This window comes from Numenius arquata, chromosome 6 (assembly GCF_964106895.1).
Source record: "Numenius arquata chromosome 6, bNumArq3.hap1.1, whole genome shotgun sequence".
Classification (NCBI taxonomy): domain Eukaryota; kingdom Metazoa; phylum Chordata; class Aves; order Charadriiformes; family Scolopacidae; genus Numenius; species Numenius arquata.
Window position 1 is genome coordinate 59302662 of NC_133581.1, and position 10158 is coordinate 59312819.

Consider the following 10158-nt stretch of genomic DNA (forward strand, 5'->3'; position numbering starts at 1 on the left):
CAACCTTTCTGGGCAACTTGTTCCACTGCTTGACTTTCCCAACCTATGCCATTACCGCAGCACAGAAGGAGAACCTGCTGTCTTTGGAATAGCCCATACTCCAGTTCCCCACATTAGTAGCTTTTCAGGATTTAGCCATGACCAACCAACTGGTTTTCAGAACTGCCATCCCTTGTCTGGACTTGCACTTAATGGGTATGAGGCATCATGTTGTGCTCCAGATTGTCCCCAAGATCCTCATCTTCAGTAATTCTGTGTTCTTCCAGGTCCCCGGAGGACAAACAGCTGAGGCAGAGAGGGCAAAATGTGTTTTGCACAGGTGTTGTGGTTCATGATCAGATATGTGGCTATGATCAGATATGATGTCCAAGTCTGTTTCTCTTTGTGTCCAGGTCCCTGGGAGGCTGTGGGAATGAGTGACTGGCTTAAAGCAGACTATCTATCACGTTCTTGGACTGTCAGGAAGTGCTACTCAGCTCTTCTAGGAGGTCACAGCTCCTGGTACTTTTGGTCCTATCCAATTTTAGAGTTTGTTGATCTGGGAGACCTATAAGGGTGACTTCATTGCTCCAGTGGTCTCTGCTGGTGATTCAGAAGAGAAACATCTTTTCCCTCAGTCAGTACTTACAGTAACACCAGTGTGGCGTTAGGGGAGTTGCACTACAGGAGATGGCAGGGCTGTGCTGTGCCACCTGCGTGGGTGGTTCTACATGAGGGCAGCATTCTCCATGATTCAGCGGTGGCTCCAGGTCCCACCAGAGGGACAGAGGGTTGTTCTGCCTGGTCCTACAGCTGTTCCTGTTGGTGTGCTGCAGGAAGGATTCCCATTCTTTCTCTTCATTTGTAGTTACTTGGGCACTATTCATACGTCCTTCTCAGAGGTGGATATAGCAAGCCCTTCCCTGGCTGTCTGGTTTTCTGCAGGACAAGCTGTCGTTAGTACCCTGTTACCTCTTCTACCACCTCTGCTTATGGAGACAGCTGTCTGTTTGTTGCTTACACTGTGTGTCTGGGGACATGCTTGGAATCATTTCTAACGATTGTCTTTTAATTGCTTGTTCAGCACTCTGCCGTGGAGTACCGTGCTTTGCTCTGATGGCAGGGAGGGACAGCAGTGGGATGTGGTGTGTTAGTGCGTGGCGAGGGGCTGATTCTGGTTCCTGGGGACGTTTGCTTGCTCCTAGGAGGTTTTTAACTTTAATAACATCTCTTGGTGATAAGGAGCAGTGGCATGGGGGGACACAGCAGTGACAGGATGATTTAAACAGCCTTTCTGTGCTGCTTCATCTTCACAGACATTGCAAATCAGATTAGCACGGGTCTGAGAAAAGGAAGGGGGAAAGTGGGGGACAGTGTGATGGAGGCAGGGGAGAGGGAACCTGTCTTCATTCTGGTAAGCAGATGGGCAGGCTGAGTCTCCTCCTACCCCTTCTCTGCTGGGTTCTGCTGCCATCCATGGATGGAAACACCTGATTCGTCCTCCAAGAGGTCTCTCACCCACCCCAGCAGCTCTTTCCGTGCCTTTCCTGTCTGCCCCTGTCTGCTGTCTCACTTTCCTCCTAATGACCAGAAAACCCATTCCTACCGACAGGTATTTTCTCTTTTTTATGCCAGTCAGGTGTCCTTAAATAACGCCTGACCCCACAAACACCTTCATGGTGCCCCCTGCATGGATCCTTCCCTGAATTCCCTGGGTCATCCCGTGGTAGATGTCTGCAGTGACCCTGTGCATTTCATATAATGGTTTAGGTTTGAAGGGACCTTAAAGATCATCAAGTTCCAACCCCCCTGCCGTGGGCAGGGACACCTCCCACTAGACCTGGTTGCTCAAAGCCCCATCCAGCCTGGCCTTGAACACTTCCAGGGATGGGGCATCCACAACTCAGGGCAACCTCTTCCAGTGTCTCACCACCCTCATAGTGAAAAATTTCTTCCTGATATCTAATCTAAATCTACCCTTTTCCAGTTTGAAGCCATTACCCCTCGTCCTATCACTACATGCCCTTTTAAAAAGTCCCTCCCCAGCTTTCTTGTAGACCCTCTTTAGGTACTGGAAAGCTGCTATATTTGTCAGTGTGAGGAGCTGCCAGAGCTCTGCGTAGGGACATCAGCATGTACCAGACCCTTGCTCCCTGCAGTGTTGGCACACGGGCACTGCCTCCCCTCCCCAGCAGGCACCCTGCTCTGGGTGGCAGTGTGTGGCCATCTTCTGTCTCCTCACAGATCTCTCGCAACCTGGGGAAGCTCTACAGCGAAATGATCTTTGTGAACGGCTTTGTGCACTGTGACCCGCACCCAGGCAACGTGCTAGTGAAGAAGTGCCCAGCCTCTGGCAAGGCCCATATTATTCTCCTGGACCATGGGCTCTACCAGGTATGTAGCTACGGGGAGCTTCCAGGGCCTTGTGAGGCTGCCTGTGGGCATCAGGCTAAAAGAGCATACCCCGCTGCAGCCTTGCCCCCCATAGCCTGTATGAATACATTTTTCCTATTACTCCTGTAACCCTACAAGGATATTTCCTGGCTCTAAAATGGGGGATAGGGCACTGCTAGGGGGTCAAGGCTTTCCTCCTGCCCCAGTTCCCTGTCCTCCATGGACTTTTGGGGGCCACGTCTCCTTCCCCAGGTGCTGAGCGAGTCATTCCGCATGGACTACTGCCGCCTTTGGCAGGCCCTCATCAAGGCCGATATGAAGAGAGTGCAGAAGTACAGCCGGCGGCTTGGGGCAGGGGATCTGTACCCGCTCTTTGCCTGCATGCTGACTGCCAGATCCTGGGAGTCCGTCAACAGGGGCATCGACCGGTCACCAGTCTCGGCCAGCGAGGTAGGTCCTGCATGCTCTTCCCTATCATGTGCCCTTCCTTCTCCTCGAGTACCTTCCTTTGTTGTAACCGCTTGCACCACTGATACCACAGCGATGCTGGGCGACCCCTGGCAGCTCTGTAGCAAATTCTGCATTGATAGCTGAGCTAGAAAAAGCCAGGACTCCTTCGGCGATGTGTTTTATAGTGGATGAACTTAATTTCCCAGTTTCACCTGTCACGGGCTGCTTAAATTTTGTATAATATTTTAATGGCTAAGTATTCACCAGTTCTGACTGGGAAACATTTGTAGATCAGCCTTTTCTTAAAAAAGTGTTGAATGCAGCTGTGCAGGGAGCCATCAAGGAGGATAGGTTAAGGTAGAGGAGACATAAAGGCTTAGTGGGAAGACATGAGAAGGATAATGCATTATCACTATTCATGTAAATGACTATCAGCACTGATACAAACTCCTAAAAACCCTTGGAAATTACCTCCCAATCAGAAACCCTATTAACTTGGAGTCAAGGTTGCTTAACTGCGGATCCTGTCAACTCAATCACTACAAATCTAGGAAATTGCCACTTATATTCTCCACCCTTTCCTATCCACACATGCTGGGATCTTTCTCACGCCTCCTTGCACTCCTGACACGCACACGCTGCCTTAAGAACAGTGGCAGCCCCTGCCAACTGCTGTTAGAGATGAGCATATAGTGATATATTCGGCCAATGGACTAGCCTCTATAAGTAGAAACACGTTGTATCCTATGGTTTGTAGTGGAGAGGATGAAATTTATTTAAGTAGCATTATAATCTTGTCCTGCAATATTCTCTTCTGGAAATTTCTTCGGGTTGATGTTTCATTTTGATGGATGTGGCAGAATTTGCTGCACTGGCTTGCCATTATCCATAGCAATGAGTCGGTCAGATACCTTGGGTAATGGACCCCCCCTCCCTGTAATTTGATTGCTTCCTACCTGAGTTAATTTTCTGGATATCAGAAATAATATAGTGACTATCTAGCAGATCTGTGCTTGATCTGGTGAGTTCTGGAGCTGGTAGCTCCAGAAAAAACTTCAGAGGCACCAAAGTGAATCAACGCAGAGCTGACTCTAATACTACGAGGCCAGTGTTGAATCTGAGCTAATAAGCAATGTTTATGCTAAACTGGCTTGTGAAGGTTATGCCAAAGGTGGAACTGCGGCCGCACAGTGCCTTGTGTGAGCTAATGAACTTTGTCACTGAGTTGAATTGCGTGTATGGAGCCAGCTCTGCTTTGTCTACATGACACAATTAACGCTGAAACTGGATAATCCTGCAGCAGATAATGGCGAGCTGAGCAGATTTGCTGTGGCACTAGGAAATGAGCTGCTGCTTGCCCTTAGTTTAGAGGTGAATTTGAAAGATTGTATCAGCAGCAAGAGCCAAGGCCTGGGTAGAATCATAGAATCATAGAATGGTCCGGGCCGGAAGGGACCTCCAAAAGTCATCTAGTCTGACCTCCCCGCAGTCAGCAGGGACACCCCCAACTAGACCAGGTTGCCCAGGGCCTCGTCGAGCCTCACCTTGAATATCTCCGGGGAAGGGGCCTCAATCACCTCCCTGGGCAACCTGTTCCAGTGTTCCACCACCCTCATAGTAAAGAACTTGTTCCTAATATCTAATCTAAATCTGCTCTTCTCCAGCTTAAAGCCATTGCCCCTCGTCCTGTCACTGCAGGCCTTTGTAAACAGACTCTCCCCAGCCTTCCTGTAGGCCCCCCTCAGGTACTGGAAGGCCGCTATTAGGTCTCCCCGGAGCCTCCTCTTCTCCAGGCTGAACAACCCCAGCTCCCTCAGCCTGTCCTTGTAGCAGAGGTGCTCCAACCCCCCCTGATCATTTTCGTGGCCCTCCTCTGGACCCTCTCTATCAGGTCCATGTCCTTATACTGAGGGCTCCAGACCTGCACACAGTGCTCCAGGTGAGGTCTCACCAGAGCAGTGTAAAGTGGCAGAATCACCTCTCTGGATCTGCTAGCAATGCATCTTTTGATGCGGCCCAGGATGTGATCGGCCTTCTGGGCTGCAAGTGCACACTGCCTGCTCATGTCCAGCTTCTCATCCATCAGCACCCCCAAGTCCCTTTCCTCAGGGCTGCTTTCTAATACTTCATCCCCCCGTCTGTATTGATAGCGAGGATTGTTCCGGCCCAGGTGCAGAACCCTACACTTGCTCTTGTTGAACCTCATGAGTGTAGGCAGGTACCATCAGCACAGAGCTCCAGAGAGCCTGCTTGAGGATGTATGGACATGAGAGTAGCCTGTGACACAAGGAAGCAACCCTTCTGAAACAAAATCTTACCTGTTGTGCTGTGTCCAGCCTGGGGCACTGCATCTTGAGAAAGGTTTGGTGAAACTGGGGCGAGTCCAGTAGGAAGCTACAAGGATTACTGGTCAAGCAGATGCAACCCATGAGGTAAGTCTGAGCAAGTTAGGGCAGAAAAAGTCCAGAAAAGTGCGGGTTGAGAAGAGTTGTAGTAGTGATTTTCAAATCTGTTAAAGACTGCTGCAAACAGGACAACAAGTAATGGGTTTAAATTCAGCTAAGGCGTTTGGGGTTAAACATGGGAAAAGCCAGATATAATAAGTGCTGGTGCAGGTGGTCTGGGAAGGCTTTGAGTCGCACCACTGGAGAGTTTTAGGAGCCGACCAGACAAATGTGTGAGGATCGCCATAGGTGTAGTTGTCCCTGCCTTAAGCCAAGGCCAGGCACTGACCGCTCAGGGTGGTTGCTGGCCTCATCTCATCTGATCTCATTTTATGATGGTGTTTTGCTGCATCCTGCAGCAGCCTCAGTGACTGCAGCCAAAGGGTTTTTCTCAGGTCCTGTGGCATAGCTCATTTCTTCCTCTGTGCACAGGCTTCGCCCTTGACAGAAAATGACAGCTCTGATGACAGATCATGTGGTTGTTTTGTGATGTGGACAAGCAGCTGGAGCTAAAAATAAAAAGAAAAGAAATAGAAAAGAAAACCTATGTATGGAAAATAAAGTAGGCTGTGCAGTGATGTTGGCTAGGATAAGGGATAAGAGATAATAAGGGCATTTTCTGCCAACAAATAATGGAACAAAACATTAAACATTTAGGAGAGCTAAGCATCTTCTTGCTGAAGCTTTGTGCATTTGGTCAGTGATGGAGGCAGAGGGGCACAAAGATTTATTTGTCAGCAGCAAAGTAACCATGGTGGTGTGAGTTGTACACATCTCTGACCACCACAACCTGCACGCTTGATTTGTGCGGGTCTGTTCCTTTGTAATAAGTCTGAAGTTCACAGAGTGAGCGTGAGATCCCATATCGTGAAATATAGGCCTGCTGGCCCTCATTCCAGAGGAGAGAAGGTTTTAGAGCTGTCTTTTCCACAAAGGAGCCTCCCTCCTGTCAGAAGTCATTTACTGCCCTCTGCATGTATCCCACTGGATTCTGGAGACTTCAGATGTTTCAAGGACTTCTATTTGTATTCGCTGATTCGTGTCATGGCCTCTGTAGGAAGAGGTAGGGACATGGTATGCGTATGGGATCAACTCCACACCACACTATGCTACATTTATTGGAATGGCGGGGGAACTCTCAGACCTAAAAAGAGGCAGAAGAGTGGAGGCTGGCTGGCTTGCATGCTATGGTGGCTCACGTTTGGAGGGAAGCCCATCTTAAGTGGCTCAGGCTGTAGCCCATCAGTTATTGCTGAGATCTGACTGTGGGCAGTGTATTTGTTGGAAGCTGGGGAACCCAAGGAACAAGAAGGATCACCCTGTGTCGGCCTTGGTCTTACACTCTTTCCTTAAGTGTCTGCTATTGGCTGCTGCCAGACAGGATATGCATCTAGATAGACCCTTAATCTGACAGATGGCAGTTTTTGATCTTTTGGGTTAGTATGATGCTTAACTGCATAATGCTTTCTCGCCTCTGCTGAGTTGTGTTGAGGACAGAGGACTAAACTAGGCCTTGGAAACAGCTTTATCAGTATAATGAAAAGCCATCAGTCACATGGGACAGCAAGACAAGGAGCAGCCTGGTTGTCCTTGCAGGATGCTTCTACCTTCCTGAGCAGTCCTGTGCTACCTGCAGCTCTGCCAGCTTTGGGGCTGGAGAGGTGAGACTCAGAAGGATGCAAGGGCAATAATGAGACACGGCTGCTGTGGGCTACCTGGGGCCAAGAACTGAGATAGCAGCAAGTGCCCTGTTCTCCTGAGAGAAGGGGACAGGGCCTTATCTCAGTGAGGGGCAGGTGGGATATGGCAAGAGTGATCTGTGACTGTGCTATGAGTTCTTGGTAAAGCCAAGTGTCTGCAGGAAAGCAAGACAAAGAGCTCTTTAGCTTCTGGCCTAGAGTCGTGGTCTGGAAAAACACCATCTCCTCCTGCCATATCTCAGCTGCATCTGGACCTAGGTTTCCGATGCACTCTCAGCTTCTCTCTTCTTTCTCCCTGACATGACCTGGCTGGCTGCAGGACGTGGAGATCCGATCCAATGCTGCTGCTTACCTACCCCAGATCACCCAGCTCCTCAACAACGTCCCCCGCCAGATGCTGCTGCTGCTGAAAACCAATGACTTATTAAGGGGGATTGAGTCTGCCCTGCACACGCGGGCCAGTGCCAGCTCCTTCCTCAACATGTCTCGCTGCTGCATCAGAGCCGTGTCCACGTGAGTCTCTTCTCCAAGCACCAGAGGTCAGACATGCAGCAGCAGGGGCTGGCTGTCCCTGGGGGCCAGGACCTTGGAGGGGGGAACGCAGCACCAGCAGGCCAGCCAAGGCCCAGTCCTGCAGTAGCTGAACAAGGCGAGCAGGAAAGACCCTGAGATGGTGGTCAGGTCCAATCAAAAGTCCATATCATAATGCAATATCATGCAACATAATGCAACATGGACAGGGCCAGTCCAAGGTCAAACAAGAAGGTCAATCTGTAGATCAGGTCCAGTGGTTGTCAGGCAGGTCTGTGGTGACAAGACAAGGCTGAGGTCAAGCCAAGAGGTCAGTATGTGAGTTGAGGTCCCAATCAAAGGGCTTCATAGCAGGGCATGAGCTGGGGACCATTACTCCACCAGTCTAGCTCAGGCAGGGACTGAAGGTGCAGCCCTGAGATTAACTGGAGCTCCTGGGCCTATGAGCAGAAGGTTAGGGGAGGTCCCAGGCTAGTCAGGGCCATTAAGGCTTATTAGACCCCCCCAGGCAGGACCCTGACAAGGTCTAACTTGACCTCTTGACCTCTTATTCTTAGCTGTGGACCTCTCCTCCTCATTAGCACATCTGCTGGTCCTACCCCTGCTCAGTTACACATCTCAGCCTATGACTATGCTGTTCACATGCCCATCAGCCTCTTCAGAGGACAGGTCTGTCACCCTGAGGCTGGGGACAGGGAGGGAGTTGGAGGCCTTAGGGTAAGGGTTTAGGGTTCGGCCCCTCCAGAGGAGGAAAAGGGGCTTCCAGCCCATTGCAGGCATCAGCACTGGGAAGTACTTGTGGGTAGAGAAGACCTGCAAGTTCATTGCTGCCAGTTTCTGCAGCCTGATTGAGGGGCTAATCTGACTGTGATCAGGCTGATGTTTAAAAGCCAGGAACAGAAGTCATGCAAGTGATTTCCATCTGTGAGTCTTATGAGTCAATGCACTTCAGCCTCTTTGCAGAAGAAAAAACAGTTATATCTCTGGCTGATGAGGGACCTACGAAGCCCAGTTAACCTCTGCTTCTAAAGAAAGGTGAATTACTTTTACTGGAATCAATGTATCAGGATTGCTCGACTCTTATGAGTGTGCTACCAGGAAAGGCTATAGGGTTGTGCACCTACCCCTGTTAGCTGAAGTGAAGCTGGGCATAGAAGCAGAGGATGCCATGGCCCAGTGTCACTATGCACAGTGGGGAGAGAACGGGGCTCACAAGGGAGCAGGCTGTCTCTTCTACCAGATTCATGCTAGGAAGGCAGTCCCCAGCTCCTCGGAAACATTACTTGGAGAAAATCCCTACTGCCAAGGGTCCCCACTGCTGGTGATTCTCCAAATGTGGGATGTTCCCCTCCTCTGGGGAGGGTTAGTTGTACTGAAATGCAGGACAGGCCTCCTTACCGCCAGGCTGCATCCTGCTGGATCTAACGCGGCTGTTTCTCTCATTCCAGGTACCAGAGGAACAAGAGTCACTCACTTTACAGGAGGGCCCAGATCTCATTCACAGAAGCCCTGAGCCTGTGGCAGATCAACTTATATGAACTCTTCCTGTGGCTGAAGGGGTCCCGGCTGGGGAACTGGGTCATTGTTCTCCTGAGCCGGATGCATCATTCCACATACTGACATGAACTGGTGGGAAAGACCCGGGTGTTCCCTCCCTCCCTTCTGCTCTCCACGGCACATTTGCCTTCCTGACTGTTTCCATCTATTCTGTGGGCTATTTTTGGGTCTTGTTCCATGTTACACTCTGCACTGTCCTTGCCTGTTACAGCATTAGCTTTTTCTGTGGCACTGAGAGGTGGAGTCGGTACCGGAGCTCTGCCGTTTCATGGGTTAGGAAAAGGAGGTCTGGGATACCATGTGTCAGGAAGGACAGGGTACTTTCTTTCCCCATCTGAGCAGCGGAAATTCCACTCAGATTCCAGTGGGACTGCACTGGAAGCAAAAGACTCTCTTTGGCTCATTCTTTAAAAATCTTACAGAATTTAAGAGAATCCCAACCCTGCCTAGAATGCCCCAAAACATTTCTCAGACCCTCAGAGAGAGGTGGTAAGTCCCTTTAAAATCCAATAGGGTTTATATTAGTGTTTGCAATCTCCATAGTCTGATTTCTGTTCAGGTGTGCAGAGAGTTTCTCAGAGGAATGAGACCTTTTGGAGGCCTGGCCCTAGGGCTTCCTCTCCCAGCACCAGGGAAAGCGGCCCCAATGATAAAGTGTTGGACTGGGAATCCAGCTTTCTGAGGTTCATCTCCAGTCCTGTCAGCAAGTGCCTCTGTGTTTTTGGACTTTTCCTGGCCTGTTTCCTTGCAGGTGAAATGGGGGAAGGGGACAATGGTCTTGCCTCTTTTGTGAAATCCAGGGAAGGCAGGAGGAATGACAACTCAGGGCTCTGAAACTGCTGGTAATGTATGTGTACTGTACAGCACTGCCACACAGCAAAATAAATGTGTTGCATCAAAGACCTTTTGGGGGAGGGATGCCTGGCTGTGTACTCAGGGTGATGATTTTGCCTCTAAACTCATTCCTGTTTCCGTTTCTCCACTGAGTGAGTGATAGCAGGCAGTACCGGTAACTCATTGCAAGCCAAATGAAATGGCCTCTTGTTTTTTCCTCTTCCCAAGAAGTTTCTACCAGGAAGTCTCACCCAGAGGCCTCTCTTATG

The 10158-nt window shown here is 50.0% G+C and overlaps 1 protein-coding gene across 7 annotated transcripts in view; it reads left to right on the forward strand.

The window, feature by feature from the left end:
* Nucleotides 1–9952, forward strand: part of ADCK1 (aarF domain containing kinase 1) — a 74930-nt gene extending 64978 nt beyond the window's left edge. For 5 of the 7 annotated variants that reach the window (XM_074149152.1, XM_074149153.1, XM_074149154.1 and 2 more), the window contains 4 exons: nucleotides 2224–2373; nucleotides 2626–2823; nucleotides 7287–7480; nucleotides 8947–9952. In XM_074149152.1, coding sequence (XP_074005253.1) covers nucleotides 2224–2373; nucleotides 2626–2823; nucleotides 7287–7480; nucleotides 8947–9118 — 714 coding nt within the window. In that variant the 3' untranslated portion in view covers nucleotides 9119–9952. The remainder of the gene's footprint in view (nucleotides 1–2223; nucleotides 2374–2625; nucleotides 2824–7286; nucleotides 7481–8946) is intronic. The other 2 variants (XM_074149156.1, XM_074149158.1) reach the window with 1 other exon arrangement.
* The last annotated feature ends 206 nt before the right edge of the window (nucleotides 9953–10158 follow it).